The following is a 19,230-nucleotide window of genomic DNA, read 5'->3' as shown; positions in this document are numbered from 1 at the left end:
GAACCCGCAACCTCATGGTGTCTAGTTGGGTTCATTAACCACTGAGCCACAACGGGAACTCCATAAATAACTTTTTTATGGGAAATGTCTTTCTGAAACCAAAAAAAAAAAAAAAAAAAAAGGTTAGAACAGAAAATGGCACAGATTTATCATTTTACAAGTCTCCTTAATGTCTCATGTCTAGCTGAATAGGCAGCTAGATTCTCACAGTTGCTTGTGTGTTCTCTCTGCTGTGATGTGTTGTTTTGTTTTTGCGGGGTTTTGGGGCCACGTGTGCAGCAGGTGGACGTTCTCAGGCCAGGGATCAAACACACCACAACAGCAACGATGCTGGGTCCTTAACCCATTGCACCACAAGGAAACTCATACAATATGTTGTTTCGGTTGAAGTATTTTGAAGAAACTCTGGCTTCATACAGACAGGTTATTCTGAAAAAGGGGCGTGTTTCAACAGTCCTTGAAACACTTTTGGTTGTTCCTCTGACACTTCATCAAAACTCAACAGGTGGTGGTTTGCTAAAGGTTAGTTGCAAGGAGAATGTGAATCTTTGTCAGTGAGCTTTTTGTACTCTGCTTTGTTAAAGCCTGCGGGTCTCTCGCACTTTAAACAGCTTTTGCGTATATGTGATATTATATCCTCAGAAGCTAGTGATTTGGATAATGTTTATTCACTGAGTTATGCAGATCTTAGACACGTTGGCACATTTTGTTCTGTAGTATCCAAAATAAATCTTATTTGTTAGTGACCTTACTGACCTCATCAGACAAGGCAATAAGTATCAGAAAGCTGTCCTGCTGGAGTTCCTGTCATGGCGCAGCAGAAACGAATCCGACTAGGAACCATGAGGTTTGATCCCTGGCCTTGTACAGTGGGTTAAGGATCCGGCATTGCCATAAGCTGCGGTGCAGGTCCCAGATGCGGCTCGGATCTGGCGTTGCTGTGGCTATGGTATAGGCCAGTGGCTATAGCTCCGATTGGACCCCTAGCCTGGGAACCTCCACATGCCGCAGATGCGGCCCTAAAAAGCAAAAAAGAACAAAGAAGGCTGACGTGCTTGTGGGAAGTGTGTGTTTTCCCAAATTCTAATTTGTGCTGAAGAACTTGAATTTTATCACTGCCTATAAATAGTATGAGAGAGTTTTCCTTGAAATGATGGCCTTCGTTTTTAAGAAAATGCTTGCCAACTACATAAAGCTGAATAACCATAGTTTGCCTGTCCGTCCTCTAAGTAAAAATGACGTCCCATGAAGAAAGCCGCCAGTTCGGCTTGCAACTCAACCACACAAAATGCGAAAGATGTACTCAAGGGTCAAAGGTAATCGTTTTTACTGCTTCACCAAGGATGTTCTTAAGTGACATTGGCTTTTTTTTTTTTTTTTTTTTTTTTTTTGCTTTTTAGGGCCACACCTGTGGCCTATGGAGGTTCCCAGGCTAGGGGTCGAATCTGAGCTACAGCTGCCAGCCTACACCACAGCCACAGCAACGCCAGATCCAAGCCGAGTCTGCAACCTACACCACGGCTCACGGCAACACCAGATTCCCGACCCACTGATTGAAGCCAGGGGTTGAACCTGCGTCCCCATGGATACTAGTCGGATTCATCTCCGCTGCTCCACAAGGGGAACTCCTCTTTTGTTTTACAGAGAGTATGACTCCTGATAAATTTGTTGCTGCTGCCCTGACTTTTTCTAGAGGGCCAACAGGTTTACCCACTGCTGCTCCTGTAGGTGTTCACACAGTGAACGGGGCAGGTCATGTCTTGGTGTCCTGCAGAGGGTTTTGACCTTGCAGGCCCCCAGGAATCCACAGATCAACTTGGAGAACCGCTCTTCTTGAAAAACAAAAACCTTGGTCGGTCTTATTAACCGATAACTGTTCCCCTTGCTCTGTACGAATCCACGAGGCTGTCAGCCCTGTGGGCAGGAGCCGCGTTGGGGTTGGTGGAGCATCCTCAGGACGAGGCAGCCCAGCAGCTGGAGAAGTCGGCTCTGGAGTGGGAGGCCCGGGTTTGGAGCCCAGCCCTCCTTGGGGAGTTCCCTCAGCCTCGGTGTTGGCGTCATAGTCAAATCTGCCTCACTTGTTTCATGAGGATTGAATGAGTCAGTGTAACAAAGACTTAGCTTAATAGCATCTGGCATGTCTGTGTCGTAGCGACCAGTCCCCTCTCTGCTCACCTCCCAGGCTGGTCACACATGTCACTGGGACTGTTTCGAGCTATTGGATTCTGTCCCCTCCCCCCACTTTTTAGGGCTGCACCTGCAGCATGTGGAAGTTCCCAGGCCAGGGATCAAATCAGAGCTGCAGCTGCCGGCCTACACCACAGCCACGGCAATGCCGGATCCACTGAGCAAGGCCAGGGGTCGAACCTGCATCCCTGTGGATACTAGTCAGGTACTTAACATGCTGGGAGGACTCTGCATTTTAAACTGGTGTGTGCCCAGAGGAGAGCTTAGTGGGGAGAGGACATAAAACCCTGGCCTGTGAGTTTTGAGAAGGAGCCAGGAGAGGGAGGACTGGGCAGTGCTGTCTGGTGCTTCCAGGTCTGGTGAGGGAAGAGCAGCCCCTGCAGAACTCGAGCGACGCCTAGGAAGACGTTGACCTTCACACCCCAGACAGCGGCCCATCGATTCCGACCCAAAGTGGGTCGAGCTGCCGCAGAAGGTAGTGAGTTGTTTTTTTTTTTTTTTGGCTGTGCCCGAGGCAAGTAAAATTCCCAGGTCAGGGATCAAACCCACACCACAGCAGTGACAATGCCAGGTCCTTAACCCACGGAGCCACCAGGGAACTCCTCTGGGCCTTTTAAGAAACCATTTGTTAGAAATGTCCTAAAAGAAATGAGGAGGGAGTTCCCGTCGTGGCGCAGCAGAAACGAATCTGACTAGGAACCACGAGGTTGCGGGTTCGATCCCTGGCCTCGCTCAGTGGGTTAAGGATCCAGCGCTGCCATGAACTGTGGTGTAGGTCGCAGATGAGGCTCAGATCTGGCATTGCTGTGGCTCTGGCATAGGCCGGCAGCAACAGCTCTGATTAGACCCCTAGCCTAGGAACCTCCATGTGCCGCGAGTGTGGCCCTAGAAAAACACACACAAAAAAGAAAGAAAGAAAAGAAATGCGTCTTAGCAAAGGACCTGGCATTTTGGATAAGCAGAGTTGAGTGTTCTCTGGCTCTGTTATCTGTTGTCTTTTTTTTTTTTTTTTTTTTTTGAAGTTTTAAATCTGTTCGCTTTTGAAAGTGCACATGTAGAACGCAAAGACTGGAGATTGCCCTTATTTTTATCCCTCTGATGTCTGGGGTTACCTATGAGTGTAAAAGTCCCGCATTTGGGAGTTTGAGAGAGAATGAGAACTCCAGACCCACCTCTGTAAGGAGCCTTTGGTCCTGACCCATCAGCCTGGGGTGGTAGGGATCTGGCTTTGCTGAGTTTGCCCTAAACTAGAGAAAAGGAGCTTGGGGGTGGGGGGGTGGGGGTGAGCAAAACAGTATTTCAGGAAAACAGAAGGCTTCTCAGCTCTTCAGGAAGCATCCCAACCCAGATGCTCCGGTTACTCAACAGAAGGTGGCGCTGCTGCCCCAGGGACAGTCAGACTAGGAGTGGCCTCTCGGCTCCTCGCCGCAGGAGCAGGGGGCCCAAAGGCCCAAGTGTTTCCTCCATCCGTTTGCCCTTGGCCCCTGAGCTTCCTTCCCACCCCATCCTTTGTCCTTGTTTCACCTCGGTTGCCCGGGAACTCTTCCCCTTGTTTATTTTTTTGCCCACTCCCATGGTTCCTGTGGATGAAGGTCTTTCCACTCCCTCGCTGTCGCTGACACACTCTTCCTTTGCACACAATCGGGGGCACTGATGAGCTGGCACGAGCCAGCTGGAGCCGCCCGCTGCCTGCTCACGAGGAGGCCCTGCTTCCCTGCTGCGCAGGGTGGGCTCGCCCCCCACCGCCCTGGCGCTGCGATCCAGGCTTTGACCCAGGGCAGGAATCGTCCTGGCCCCAGGAGCAAACATCTGTCAAAACAAAATAAGTGTCTCCGGGTCAGGGCGGTGGCATCGGGTGGGGAAAAACTCTTCTGGCATTTTTAAAAGGCGTGTACAACCCCAATTCAAAGAAAACATGTAAAAATATTTTTGAGCCCCCAAAGTAGTGCAGAAATGCAGAGGTCACACCTCGGAGCCGGTCTGCTGGGCTGGAGCCGGAAGCCCTGGGCTGAGCACGCCGACGCGGCTTCCCGGCGCGGCTTCCCTGCATCGGGAGGACAACAGGCCTGTCGCTTAAACCCCGCCCAGCCCCTCTGAAGTCAGGGCTGTGCCGGCCACTGTCCCAGGCACCCGTGGCCCTGATAGAGGACAGTTCGGAACATGTGTCCCTCAGCCTCCAGCGCAGCCACGAGCAGCACTCGGCCTCCTCCGCAAAGCGGAGTCTGACCCTGTGCCCTTGTCCTGGACGGCGGCAGTCACCCCAGTTGCTCCATTGATGGCACCCTCGGGGTCTCAGGAGCGTTTCCCGGCTCCCAGGCCAATAGAAACACCGAGCGATTCTGTTTCTAAGTCATTTGCTCCAAACAGTCAGCATCGCTGTCTCCTCAACTGACCAGCCCCTTGAAAAAATAATACATAAATCAGCGAGGTAGCTGACAGGTGCCAGACGGTGCTGTTTCCCTTGAAATTGTGAAGTATCGCGGTGCCTTTGTGGGGTACCTGGGTGCCACGATGGGCAGCCTGGGCACTGCACTGGTAGGTGGTCTTAGAGGTCCAGGGTGTGGGGCCTCGTGGGGCCTCGTCGGTCCTCGGTCACCCGCCGCAGGAGGCCTGGCTCCGCAGAGAGAAGGGGCCTTGCCTTTGGCGCTTTTGTGCACCTGCCTTCCCTCAGGAAGGCCAGCATCTAGGTTGTGTGCTATTAATTTACACAGCGTGGAGCTGAAGGGTTTGCCGTGGGCAGAACGGACTCACTGATCCCACACGTCTTCCCTCCAGTCCCTCTGCGGGCCCCACGTTGTGACTGAGCTTTTAAGGTATCCGAATCAAAGATCTGGAGACTGAATGCTGTTTCCCAGCTGTTTATTGTTGACCATCAGTCGGTAGGTAGAAGCTTCAGGGCCTGGCAGCCAGTCTCCGCCTGGCCATGTGTGGAAAGAGGCTCCCAAGCACCGGCCCCCTTTCTCAAGATGGTACAGAATGAGACACTGTCCTGTCATGGCTTTGTCTGTGTTTGCTGCACCTCCAGGACGCTGGAGGTCAGAAAAAGAGATGCTAAGCTTTTCACAAACAGGCAGCACAGGGCCCTGCTCGTCCTGGAGGCTGCTTCGGGGGGCAGGCTGTGTGGTGTGTCCCTTTCCAGCCAGCGGAGACGGGCTGTGTGCCCGTGCTTGGCGAGCCTCTGGAGCACCCTCGCTTGTGGGACGTTGCACTGAGAATTCTTTCTCAGGATGGCGCAGCAGTGCTTACCCTGTCAGAGCTTAAACTTGGCCCTTTTCTTAGAGGTCTTTGACGTGGAAAGGGCCTTACGGTACGGTGTTTCTGGTGGTTTATCCTATCTAGCGGTTTTCGTTTTGTTTTTTTTTTTCATATCCTGCATGTTTTATTGTCACATTTTTTCTGGTGGTTTATCCTATCTAGCGGTTTTCGTTTTGTTTTTTTTTTTTTTTTTCATATCCTGCATGTTTTATTGTCACATTATCAGAGCAAGATTATTTCAAAAAAAAAAAAAAATCACCTCGTTCCATGATCCTAAAAGTGCTGCCGTTTTCACGCTTTCTTCCATCTTGGCAGGTTTGTCTGTATAATGGAACACATGCTTTGCATCCAGTTTTGGTCTCATTTGTGTTAGAAACATCTTCACTGTGGCTGTAGGCTGGGTAACGATAATAACATGACACAAATGAAACACTAACACTTAAGAATGATGCGGTGGGTTGTATTAAAACTGCCATAAGCGATTTGGGTCTCTGCCAAGCGACTTGGGTCTCTGCCGTGGCCCGGGTTTGATCCCTGGCCCAGGAACGTCCACATGCTGTGGGCGTGGCCAAAAACATTGCTCCAGGGAAGGTTTTTTGGTAATTTTTAAATACCTTCACGTGGGGGATGATAAAGAAAGGTTGAGATTCACCAGCTTTTGCTCTGGTAGGAATACCGGCCACTTTCTTTGCACCCTTTCGCTTAGTCCTTCTCATATTTTCCGCTGGCCAGCATAAAACCCAGAGTAAGTACATTATGGCAGTAAAAGAGGAGTATGTTCTTATAGCTGTTTTTGAATAAAATGCTGTATAGTTTCCTTCCAGGAAGATTTCTTGATGAATAGGAACTGTGCTGTCCTCTCTTTTTTTTTTGGCTTTTTTAGGTCCGCACCCGTGGCATATGGAGGTTCCCAGGCTAGGGGGCAAATGGAAGCTGCAGCTGCCGACCTACACCATAGCTCACAGCAACGCCAGATCCTTAACCCACTGAGCAAGGCCAGGGATCGAACCCGAAACCTCATGGTTACTAGTCAGATTCGTTTCTGCTGCACCACAATGGGAACTCCTGTGCTGTGCTTTTTACATGGGTTAAAAGAAAAACCTCTTCTTTTTTTTGGGCGGGGGGGTCTTTTTAGGGCCGCGCCCAGGGCGTATGGAAGTTCCCAGGCTGGGGGTCTAATCGGAGCTGTACCGCCAGCCTACACCACAGCCACAGCAACGCCAGATCCAAGCCATGCCTGCAACCTACACCACAGCTCATGGCAACACCGGATCCTTAACCCACTGAGCGAGGCCAGGGATCGAACCCACAACCTCATGGTTCCTAGTCAGATTCGTTAACCACTGAGCCACCAGGGGAACTCCAAAATACCTCACTTTAAAAAAAAAAAAATGTATTGGAATATAGTTGTTTTACAATGTTGTGTTAGTTTCAGGCATACAGCAAAGTGATTCAGTTACACCTATATCCAGTCTCAGATTCTTCGCCGTATAGGTTATTATGGGATATTGCAAATGGCTCCCTGTGCTATACAGTAGGCCCTCGTTGGTGATCTGTTTTGTATACAGTAGTGTGTATATGTTAATCCCAAACTCCTGATTAATCTCTCCCCCCGGAAATAACTCATTCTTTCAAACTTGAGTTCTCAGAGGCCCTTTGTGGCACCGTGGGCTAAGGATCCGGCCTTATCACTGCAGTGGCTCCGGTCGCTGCCGTGGTACAGATCCAGTCCCTGGTCCAGGAACCTCCGTGTGCCATGGCAGGGGGTGACCCAGAGAAAACCAAAAATGAGTTCTCATTGGAAGGCCCCTAGATTGACCCCGGAAGGGAGGGAGGGGGGCCGTAGGGTTTGGGATTTGGTAGCGTTTCTTGTGTATGCCTCCAGGCAATCTCTAGGCTAAGGACGGGGTGGCAGCACCCCTGCGTATATGATTAAGTCTGTAGGACCAGCCCTTCCGTTTGAGTCAACGCAGACATTACTCACTGGGGCACCATGGATTCTTGAGCTGTCTCCCCTGATCATTGCAGTTGAAAGGTGGTAGATCTGGCCACCTTCCCCTAAAGTCAAGAGTCTAATGCCTGCTTTGCCTGTGACCTGCTGCAGACTCATCCTCGGAGAGGAATTTTTCCTCCTTGGTCGTGCATGTCGGCTTCCCCAGCGGTTGCGCTTCATAGAAACCATTACTCTTTGCAGCCTCCTAGCCTCGGCGGGGGAGCTGAGACGTTGGGAAGTGGTATTCCTGGGCTTTGGAGTCAGGCTGGGGTTTGACTTCCAACATTGCCAGTTACAGGGCAAGAAGCTGCTTTGCTGTGTTTTGCCTCGGTTTACTCATCCGTAAGACGGGCGTGATAATGTCTGCCCCGTGCGATTGTCCTCAGGCTTGACTTGTGTGTGTGAGCTTTTAGTGAGTTCTCTTTAGGGTGTGAGACGGCGAATATGTGCTCAGTCCCGAGTCTTGGTTTTATTATCCTACCGGCCCCCGTGTTCCGCCTCCCACACCCCATGAGCCTTTGAGTGCTGATTAGGAAAAAGTAAAGTTACAGCATGACTCACCTAAGACCAGAGGAGGAAATGGCCCTTGACCATTGCTGGCGTGTGAGCCATCCACTCGTAACTTCTCACCGTTGTGGTGAGGCCTTTGAACTGTTGAAATCGCCCAGGCCTGTGTAACATTGGCATTTCCTTGCTCTCGCCGCAGTGAATGGCCAAGGGCCAGCTGGCCTTCTTCGGGCCTGGTCTTTAGCACGGCTGGGGTTGCCTGTGCAGTGCAGGTGACAGAATTTCCACGCCAGGGAGGACTCACCCAGCCCCAGGCTGGGATCTGTGAGTCTGTCGGTGGTGATGTGATCTGAGCATCAGACAGGAGGGCAGGCTGCGGAAGCGGCTCTGTTGTCCGGACTGAGAGAAATCCAAGGCAAGTCGTTCGTCTTGCCACCTTCCGAAGGCCTGGCTCCGTCCCGAGCCAAACACCCCTGGGAGGAATGTAATTGCTGGAAGTCGAGATCTCCTGCAAAGGGAAGACTGACCATTATTCTCCCTCTGACCACTCCCCCACCCACCCCACCCCCGGCTCCACCGCAGCTGCCAGCGGGGCCTTGACGGCACTTGCTCCCAGAAGCCCCCGCCCCTGCACGGTTCTGCGTCCGAGAAGGAGCCGCTGCGTGCCCAGTCCACCCGCCCATCAGCCGTACAAGCCCCAACATACTTCCTTCCCTTCAGGTCCAGATGCCACGGATTGCTAACCAAGGCGTGGCTGGAGCCTCCTTCCCCCGTTGGGATTTATCTTTTTGAAATGGGTGATGCAGAAGGCGAGCTCCCGTCCTTAGGGATCTGGCACGTCTCACCTTCGTTCTGTGGTTTTAATCCATGTCCTTTGCGACGCAGCTGAGTGATTTCTGGGTTTGACAGGCTTTTCCTTATGTGTATTCTTAACTCTGGAGTTAGGTGGGTTTTCCCCGAGCAGGGCCGTGGAGGTCCTGGCCTGCCCTCTGGCCCTGTAGCTGGTCGCTCCTCTTCCTACCAGTGTGTACATGAGAACTGGTCAGTACTTCCTCGCTCCGGGCTTCCTGCTGACTCCCTTCCATTCGCCCCGATGTTTGTTAATCTAACGCTGCAGCTTGGCACCTGCCTCCCAGGCAGGGTCATGCTTTTGTCACTTGGTGGCCTGTTGCCATGTGCCTCGTGGACTTTGCTGTCCTCCTCGGCCTCACAAAGCTGCCTCCTTCGCCCTCGTCGGGCTCCAAGCTCCCGCTCCCCACCCTCATCACAACTCAAAGTGTAGAGACACTGGGTTTGTGGAAAACCTTTCAGAAAGACGCTCAGCCTGGCCCCAGCCCTGAGCCCGGCCCAGGTCCTTGATGTGAGCGACCTCCGTGCCCAGACAAGCCCTCCCCCCGCTGACACCCCCCCACACCCGCCCCGAAGTCCCTCTCCGAACATCTGCTCCAGCTTTCAAGAAACTCAGCATCTCCGCGTGTCTGGAATAACATCTGAGGCTACACTCGACATAGTCCGATAACAAAGTCTCCCCTTGGGAAGCGGCTCGGGCCAGAGCCTTGGCTCCACGTGGCGTCTGGCTGGTTCCACGTGACGGCGTCGGCGCCGTGCTGAGCATGTGGGCATCGCTGGCGACAGAATTTCCAGAAACAGAAAGAGGCGGTTCCTGTCCCCCTCCCGCCTTTGCTTCGGTCGACAAGGCCGGTTCTAGAGCTGGTTTCATTTGTCTTGGCAGCCGCCTGTTTAACCCTTTCCTGTAGAAAGCGTCCCTGTGCGGGGAGCCAAGCCTTCCTGGCAGTGAGCTGAGCGTGGAGGCGAGTCCATTGCATCCGAAGTGGCCCCACCAACTTCCGCCCATTTTTCTGATAAGTTGCGTGTTTCCATCCCTGGCCAGCAGCCTGCCGTGGCAGTGGCCCAATCCTGACCAACAGGATACAACTGAAGGAAACGTGCTGGTGGCGGCTTGCTCCGGGCTCTTCTGGTGTGTGGGTAAAACAACCCGCGCTGGGCATCTCTGCCATGGGGGCCGTCCCGACTCGGCCCTGTGATCGCCGACTCCCCTGAGCCTGGAGGTACTGCCGGCTCTCCACCTGCACCCCTAACCATGTCTGTCAAAGCAGTCACTGTATTCTAGAGCTTGGGGGCTAGGTCGATGAAAGTTCCAGGATTGCTGCCTTCTTGGCAACCAAAGTGACTCACATGTGTCTCAGAAAACCTCTGAGTTTGACTGTCAGCTTGATCCCTTCCCGAGGGCTTCCTAGCGCACCAGGGCCTTCAGGCACACCAGTGGGCAGGATGTTGTGAGAGTTGATGAGACCTTCCACGGAAGTGTTAATACCTGAAATTATTCCTCTAGACGAGGTTTTGTTCAAATTTGTGTGTGTGTGGGGGCCATTGCCTGGCACATCATAACTGCTTGGTCAAGTTATTTGTGAACTAAGTAAATGAATGAGCTGCAGAACAATTCTTTTTGTCTTAAGATGAGGGGCAACAAGCTAGATTTGAGGGTTTTTAAATTCAGTGTGGGTGTCGTCCCCCCCAACACACCTTCCTGCTGTCCCACGTCAACCTTCATGGCAGCTCTGGTTCCTTTATTTATTTAAATCCTCTGCTGCCTCCCTTTTCTGAGTCCACACATTGAGACTGTGGACCTGAACAGGTTTGGAGCCTGCAGGTGATGGAGCTACGAAACCCTAAACTCAAGAGAATGCTGGTTAGAAAGGGGAAAGAGACAGAGAGAGAGAGAGAGAGAGAGAGGGAGAGAGGGAGGGAGGGAGGGAGAGAGAGAGAGAGAGAGTGTGTGTGTGTGTGTGTGTGTGCCCGCGCACATGCGCGTGCGTGCATGTGTGCGCATTTCTTGCTGTTTGAGCACCTGCTGCAGGCAGGGCACTGACTGTTGTGGGTGCCGGTGACTGGTAGGTAAGGCAGTCAGTGGGAGTGTAGAACAGGACAGATGCCCTCATTGGCTGGACGGGGGAAGGGTGGAGGAAGGCTTCCTTGACCGAGGCCTGATGTCTGAGTGGGGCTTGCTTGGCAAGAGTGGGGAGCGGGTGATCCAGGGAGAAGCTTTGCCCGGACCCTGAGTGGGGCAGGGAGGCCTCAAGCCCCAGTGGGGATTCAGTTTTAAGTGGGTGCTCTGCTCATGAGGTGAGATGTCCCTGGACTCGCTGAGTACTAGGCCAGTCCCAGGGCTGTGAGAACAGAAGGCATGGAAGTCTTTGTTTTGCACATCGGTCTCCCCAGCTGCCCCCTACTTTGAAGATGCAGGATTACATCATCATCCATCATCCATCAGAAGACCTGGTGTGCTGACGCCCCCAACTCGGGAGCAAAAGCGACCTTTAGATTGGGCGGAATCTAGGAGTTCCTATTGTGGTGCAGCGGAAACAAACCCAACTAGTATCCATGAGGATTCAGGTTCGATCCCTGGCCCCGCTTAGTGGGTCATGGATCCAGCAGTGCCGTGGCTGTGCTGTAGGTCACAGATGCGGCTCAGATCTCATGTTGCTGTGGCGTAGGCTGGCAACTGTAGCTCCGATTCAACCCCTAGCCTGGGAATTTCCATATGCCACGCGTGTGGCCCTGAAAGAAGAAAGAAAATAGATTTGGCAGAATCCAGCTGCCTTGGGCTCTGGTGCTTTGTCTCAGATTGGAAGCTGGACCTTTGCTTGTACTTCGTAGGGCTAGTTCCAGGAAGGATGGATGAAGCATTGTCAGCTGTAAATAAACCTGCATTCTGTCTCCCAGGGCCTGACTCCTCTGCTGGGTAAATCGCCCAGCTCAGGTGGCAGCTCATCCCGCTTCATGGTGCCGTATCGTTCTTACCTCCTTCCTGGGCTTCAACCAGAGTCTGGTGGCTGGACTTACATTCTCTACAGGGGGAACCACACTTCAGGAAGTTCCTGAGAACGAGGCCCCTGCATGGCTCTTGGGTTCTTAGAAATCTGGGACACAGCTGATTGAGAGACCAAAATTGTTGGGTCAGATCACAGTTCTCTGGGGACACCCCCCAGCCAGTAGCAGCCACCTGGCACCTGTGTGGTGGGGCCTGAGTGGAGCGTGGGGAGCTGGGGAGGGTGGACAGTCCGAAGAGGGAAGAGGAGGCCTCAGACTCTCTCTCCCCCCTTTGCCCTCGTCTCCCGTGGCTTCTTAGGAAGACGTGGGGTTTGTTTCGCCTTTTCTTCCCTTGTGTCTTCATTGGACTTGAACTAGAGATCGGAGACGCCTTCCCTGGTCTTTTCTCCCAGGAACTGCTGTGCGAGATGCTGTCCTAGGCAAGATGCTCTTTCCTCCTTCCTGAGGAGCAGGGGGAAGCGCTCAGCCTGCTGTGTCGGGGGCCTGTGTTGTCATACCCAGGTCTGTCTGGGTCTCGGGGCTCTGGGCTTCATGCCCCCGGCTGACGCAGCCAGCCAGCCAGCCATCTGGTAAAGAGATCTCCAGGCTGAGTTCATTAACTGCACATCCACCCGGCGGCCAGGGGCGTGGCGCCGTGCGAGTCCAGGCAGGTGTGCCAGACGTGTCTGTGTTCCGAAACACTGCTTTGGGGGAGAAAAGGACAGTAGGGGTTTCTCGTTGCTTCTCACTTGTATCCTCTTAACTGCTCCCTTCCTGCTCTTGAAGGACATACTGAGACGCTAACAGGTTTGGTAAAACCGGTTTCTTGAACCACTGGCCGTTTAGTGGTGTGTCTTCCTTCTTCTATCTCCTTAGCTTTGTCCTTTCATTTACTCCAACAAGTGTATTTTCTGACACCCTGGCTAGTTTCCAGGATAACTCTCACGGGTGCTGTGTTCACTAATGTGCTGCGTTTCTGGTATACAAGGCATGAGTGTCTCTCTGGGTCTGCGTTTTGAACGTGGACCCGCAGCCTCCCCCCAAGGCTGCTTTCATTGGGTGAAACTTGCCTCACTGGGCAGCTGAGCACAGATGGTTCTAAAAAGCATCTTTGGGGTGTTAGACACCTGTCTTCAGGTGCCCGCCAGGCACCCCAGCTCTCCTTTCTTTGCTGGGCTTTCTTTAGTGTCACTTAGAGTCCCGCATCCGACTCCACCGCAAGAACGTGTGACCCTGTGGCTCCAGACCCTTCATCGTGGGGCACAGTCAAGCCCTGCTCCTCAGGCTCAGGGCAGAGCATGGGGTTAAAGTGCTTTGGGAGCTGGAAGAACTTGGGTTGTTGGCTTTCTTCTTCGGGATGCCATGGTACCGTGCGCCGCAGGCCCGCCCCCAGCCCGTTCACAGCAGAGGGCAGAGGAATTCCACTCTAAAACAGAACGGAACGAGCTAGAGCCGCCCAGAGGCACAGCTTCCCGTTGTTGGATTCTCCAGGGCCTTAGAAAGTCACAGGGGTGCCTATGACACAAATGAGGGGTCTGAACAAGCAGAGATTCCCAAGTCTCTGCGAGAGACCTTCGTGCGGAATGCGTGGTTCCCGTCCGTGGAGGCCTGTTTATATGTTTGCCCTACAGGGGTCTCTGAAGGCGGGTGAATCTTCTCTCGCTTGGAGTTGGGTCTGTGGTCCTTGGTTGGCACTTTGCTTGAAGGAGCACGGAGCTGGATTCCACTGCTGGGAAAATGGGGCAGGGCTTGTTCGGGGGGGGGCGGGGGGCTGGGTTTGGGATTAAGAGGCCGAGGCTCCATGGACGCAGGGTGTGCTCTGGACACTCCCCACCCGTGTATGTGCACAGAAAAATAAAGACCAGTTGGGGAGTTCCTGTGTGGCTCAGCGGTTAACGAACCTGACTAGTATCCTTGAGGACGCGGGTTCGATCCCCGGCCTCGCTGAGTGGGTTAAGGATCCAGCATTGCCGTGAGCTGTGGTATAGGTCACAGACGTGGCTAGGATCTGATGTTGCTGTGGCCTAGGCTGGGGTCTACAGCTCTAATTGGACCCCTAGCCTGGCCACCTCCATATGCCGCAGGTATGGCCCTAAAAAGACAAAAAAACAAAAAGAAGACTAGACCAGTTGGCAAATTGAAACCAACTACCAGGGTTATCCTGGTTTTTTGCTTTTGTTTTTGTTTTTGTTTTTTTGGCATGTGTGAAAAGATAAAGTTTGGGGGAAATGAGGAGCCAGGCTAGAAAAGGAAAGACTGAAAAAAATGGAAAAACCTTCCTGTTTGTAATTCTGCCCCATCCTCTCTTCTCCCTGAGACGTGACTGAACAAAGCTCCCCTCTTGGGCTGGGCCGGGCGGGCCCTTGCGAAATGCAGGCATCCCTGCCTCTGCTGGGGGCACGCAGCCCAGGGAGCCTCACACCTTTTCATCTTACGGAGGAGCCCCTGGCGCGAGCAGATAGTTTCCCCTTTGAGGAGACTTGCCTGTTTGGTGACTAATTTCCTGTGCCTCTGAGCAGCCGCGGTAGAATTCCCACGTGGCCGTCGCGCCTCCTTCCCTGCGATTTGGGAGGGGGGCTGGGACTGCGGCCTTTGGGCGAGAATCCGAGGGCACCTCAAAGAGGTAGCCGTCCTGTCCAACCAGCCGAGTGGAGGACGCACCCAACTGATGTTTTCCCACAATTAGCACCTGGAAAGCTGTCCCCAAGAGGCAAGGTTTAAGGACCTTTACGCAGGCCCGTGTTTTGTCACTGCCACACTCTTTCACTTGGTTCCTCCGGAGTCCCCGCTACAAAGGGACTGTTGTGGAGACCGGCTCTCTGTGGAGCACCATCCAGCAGCTGGACGGTGCCAGCCTGCATTTGGCGCAGGCCTCGGGAGCGCCTCCTCTGCCCACCTGACTGGCGGGGGGCGGGGGGCAGCGGTTGCCAAGCAGCCCAGGTCGAATGAATAGCGCAGTGTTCCGAGGAATGAGGGGGTTTTGGCCTGTCCCGGAATCAGGAGGGACATTTGGGCGGAGGGGCCCGAGAGCTACTTCTCTGCTCTTGGGGTGGAGCCACAGGGGCTGGCGGGGAGGGCCTGGTGGCCTTCCTGCGCCTTTCTTTCTGAGACGTCATCTTGGCGTGACATCGCCCCGTGAGGGGTGCCCGAGCTCCGTGGCCGTTTCCACACGGCCATCTGGTCCAGAGTTGCTCCTGTCTTCCTCCTCCCTCCCTGAGCGAAGGGGGGGAACGTGAGAGCCGCGGCTTCGTGAGCACAGCTGCCGCCACTTTGATCGTCAGCGCGTTATTGCACCCGAGACCCCTGATCTCCCTGTGTCTGAGGGGCGCAGTTTCCCCAGAAATGGGGGAGACAGTACACTCGTGCCAGTGTGCGTTTGGGACGTAGGAACAAGGAAAGTGCCCTGGGGTGTGGCTGTAGCCGGGGCCATAGCCTCCTCCAGCTTGATTCGGTTTAGATGAAGCGTTTACTCTGAGCAGTGACTTGTAGAGCGGGTCCTGAAAGCCGTCTGCTGAGAAGCCTTTGCTCCTAGGTCTGTGCACACCACAGGCACCGAAGGACACGTGGAAGTGGGTGTCGACGGGGGTGGTTTGCATGAAGGGTCGGAGGAGGCGCTCCTTTGGAGAGAGCGTTAGCCGTTGTTAGGAGAGCTGCCAGGTGAGCCAGACAGCGGCTGCCTCCAAGCCCGGCCCCTGACCTGCCTGCTCCCAGGTTCCGTGAGCGCCCCCTTGGGATAATGTCTCTCTTTTTTTTTTTGCTTCAGCAAAATGTAAGAAAAATCCTTTGGGAGCATTCTCTTGTGCTTTGGTCTTGGGATTCTCATGTGATAAAGTAGCCACTCTTGCTTCCTGGGCACCAGGTAGAGGCACTGGTGTCCTGGGGCCGTGGGCATGGTCCAGGTGTGCTGGTGATGGATGGCTGGCATTTGCTGTCCTCGGCCCTGGGGGGTCCTGTGCTGCTGGAGGCCGTGGAGCAGAGACTGAAGCAGGTGCCTGGAGGTGCAGGGGTCGCAAGAGGCCCCCAAAGTATCAGCTCACTCTGGGGATGCTTTCACCTTTTCTCCTTCCTTTAAAACCCTGAGTGGTGTCAGTGAGAGAGTAATTATGGGTCAGGAGCCCCAGGTTTACTCCTTGTGTTTCTGTTTTTCTTTTGCAGGATAACCCAGAAGCAGAAAAGCGAGATCCCCAGGAATTAGTGGGTGAGTAACCCCGGCCACCTCGGGGGGCAGGTCTCCCCACCTTGCCCAGAGCCAGCTGGCTTCCGGCCACGCGGCCGGCTTCTCTCTGCTTCGGCCAAGGCAGCTGCGCTGCTGTGGGCTGTCTCTCCACACTGTCTCTCAGGCCCTTTGGCCTTTCCTAAGACGTCTGGGTAAGACCCCAGGGAACAGTTCTTCTTTGAAAGTCACGTTCATGGTGTGTCGCCCTGGGCTTTGGTCAGTTGCCAGTGTTGTCAGGGCCCCCTGCAGCTGGGAGCTTGTGCCCCCTGTGCCGTCCTCTGTCCATAGGCCCCTCAACCCCCTCCGCTGGCATAGTCATGTGCTCAGGGAGCTCAGGGGCCCTCCCCTGTGGCCTCTGCTGGCACTGTGCTCTGTCCCCAGGAGGGAACATGCCTCACAGCCCTGGAGTCTGGGACCCTTTGTGTAACTGGCCAGGGCGGTTACATTCCTGGAAGAAGGCACATGGGTCATCCAGCCTCTTAGTCTTTTAGAAAGTCTCTTAACGCCTTCCTTTTGGCCACAGACTTTGTGAGGCTCTCCCAAGGCCTGGCCAGACCTCATGGGGGGTTGAGCCTCCCTCTCTGGGGTGACCGTGACCCTCCCTCCCTGCCTGCTCAAAGCCGGGGTCCTCCTCCCCGTGGCTCTGCTTCGCAGGCCGCCTGCAGAGCCGGCTCCTGTGCTTCCAGATGGAACCTTCGAGGCTCACCTGTTCCGGCCCTGGGAAGCCCAGGACTCAGCCTGGAAGTGCTGCTTCCGCAGCCACTCCGACTGGTCCTTTTTCTGGGCAGGGTGCCTTCACCGGGCATGGGCGGGGAGGGCCCAGTGCGGCTCTCCTGACTAAAGGAACTGAGACTCCTTCATGGTGTTGGTCCCCGAGGGAGGATCGGGTAGGAGCGTGGCCACGCTGAGCCGCCCAGACCCTCGGGGTCCTGCCTGTCCCTGAGTTTTCTGAAGAATGGGCTGAGTCTTTCAGAGCCTATAAAAACACGACTTTTCCTAAAACCTTAGAGTTTGCTCTTTGGAAAGTGGCGCCCTGAGGGGATGGTCCACAAGGGCAGCTGTGAGCCGGCGCCTCACCCGCCGCCTCCCGTCCCTGCTGTCACTGCCAGGAACCCAAGGTCAGAGCAGCCCCGTGAGGCAGTGCCTTCCGCTCGTGCTGACAGCGCCCAGCGAGCCCCGCGCTGTGCGCGCATCAGCCCTCTGAGCCCCGACCTCTCCCCCCCGCCCCGCAAGGTCCACTTTCCTCCCTGTCGCTTCGTAAAAATAGCTTCTTGGAGTATAACTCACGTAGAGTAAGATTCGCCAGCTTTAAGTGCTCCATTGGGTGAGTTCTGATGGTCGTGTTAACCCCACCCCAGTCATGACATAGAACAAGTCTCTGACTCCAGAGTGTGCCCCGTCCCCTCCCCTCAGCCTCAGGCAAGCAGTGAGCTACTTTCTTCACGATGGTTTTGTCCTTTTTAGAATTTCTTATAAATCGGAATTTCTCGGCCTGGACACTGCTGACATTCAGGGCCGGATAATTCTTTTTTGTGGGGGCCTGGCCTGTGCACCGTGTGTACAGGTTAGAGCGGCATCATTGGTCTCTACCCACTAGATGCCAGCAGCAGCCTCCCCTCCCCCGGCCAGGTGCGACAACAAAAAATGTTTCTAGCTGTGTCCCGGTGTCCCCTTGGGGGACACGGTTGCCCCCAGTTAAGAACCATTGACATAAGTGGACTCAGTCTCTCCCCCTGACCCCCACCCCAGTCTGGCTTCTTTCAGTTCCCGTAACGGTCTTGAGAACCATCCGTGTTCTTCAGAACATCTGTAGTTTCTTTCTTTTTTTCTATTGCTAATTTCATTTCTTTGTGGGGTGACACCACAATTTCTTGAATCTGTTCACCCGCGGAGGACACAAGTGGCTGGATCTCTAAGCCTCATGGTTTTGCTTCCTCTCCCATTTCTCACCAAGGAGGTGGTAGCTGCTCTGTACAGAGCGACTTCTGCTCCCAGCACCTTGGTCGTCAGCTCCTTTGATTCATGGCCCCAGATGTAGGACTCGGGTTGCTCCGAGGGTGTGGGAAGCGTTTTCACGTGTGTGGGCAGCCCCAGGTTTAATGGCACAAGTGAAGGCGGAGAAGCTGACTCAGGGCTCCCCAGAGTGGAGCACACACACCCCGACCTTGCCCTCCAGGTGCCCCGGGGGCAGGCCTGGGACAATGGCCCCAGGGGGGCAATCGAGTTGGGTTCTCCATGTCTCTAGGGAGCTGCAGTCCTTCCACTGCCTCCTGCCCCCAGCCCCGCGGTACCCGCCAGGCAGCCTCTACTCCCGCCCGCTACGTAAGGCCAGCTGGCCAGCCGCCTCTGCGCAGATTCGTACCTGGCAGCTATGGATACCAGCGCGGTTCTGTGGCTTGGGTGTGCACATGGGGTGAATCACACCGCCAGCAGGCATCTCAGATCCTGAGTACAGCTGCCCGCCCGCCAAGGATATCCCCAGAGACCCAGGAGCAGCTGCAGACAGGAGCTGCCCCCCAGCTCCTGGACACACGTCTCTGTGTTTCTGGGGAAGGTGGTTGGAGGCTCTGTGGCTGCTCCGATCGCCCAATATGTGTTGGGTTCGTTCTGAGACTTAGAAAAGAGGAGCACTGCAAGAGTGCTCCTGAAATCTGAGAGATAACCTCTTATCCAGTTTCCTGAATGTGTCCACTCCCGAGGAATTCCGTCGTTCCTGACCCACGAGCTCTGGCGGAGCTCCCCGCTCCTGGCTCCTGGTCACACTATATACCATTTGAGCCTGAATGTGGTTGGGTTGCTGTGGCAACGGTGTCACACCCTGTTTTTCCAAAAGGCTTTCCCGGCAAATGCCAAAGGGCATTCTTTGTCTCTCTGTCACATGCACACATACACCCTCCACCCCGCGGAAGCCTTAACCCTCCTTGCTGTGGGCCCAAGCTGCCCAGGCCCGCCTTGCTCTTGTGGCCCATGCTTGCGAAATGCAGGGACCAGCACACCCCAGCTAATTCCACTCTCAGCCGGCTCTGGAGCCTCCTTGAGCCCCGGCCTTAGAACTTCTGGCCCTCCCAGGGCTGGGAGGAAGGAGGAAGTCAAGATGAGATTGAACTCCAGCCAGATCTGGGTGTCACCCTTCAGAGGCAGGAGGCAGAGGGAAGGTGCTGGCCAAAGAAAAGCACGTAGTCCTGTGGTGGAAACTGTGCCCGGGCTGCACTGTGCCTGCTGCGTCACCCGGTCTCTGTCC

General features: G+C 54.5%; 1 protein-coding gene across 2 annotated transcripts in view; it reads left to right on the top strand.

Moving 5' to 3' along the window:
- SAP30BP (SAP30 binding protein) overlaps positions 1–19,230 on the top strand; it is a 36,993-nt gene that overhangs the window by 7,530 nt on the left and 10,233 nt on the right. For both annotated transcript variants that reach the window (XM_003357968.4, XM_003131203.5), the window contains one exon: positions 15,929–15,971. In XM_003357968.4, coding sequence (XP_003358016.1) covers positions 15,929–15,971 — 43 coding nt within the window. The remainder of the gene's footprint in view (positions 1–15,928; positions 15,972–19,230) is intronic.

The sequence above is a fragment of the Sus scrofa genome, chromosome 12 (assembly GCF_000003025.6).
Source record: "Sus scrofa isolate TJ Tabasco breed Duroc chromosome 12, Sscrofa11.1, whole genome shotgun sequence".
Classification (NCBI taxonomy): domain Eukaryota; kingdom Metazoa; phylum Chordata; class Mammalia; order Artiodactyla; family Suidae; genus Sus; species Sus scrofa.
The sequence above is the reverse complement of the archived record's forward strand: the minus strand, read 5'-3'. Positions and strand labels throughout refer to the sequence as shown.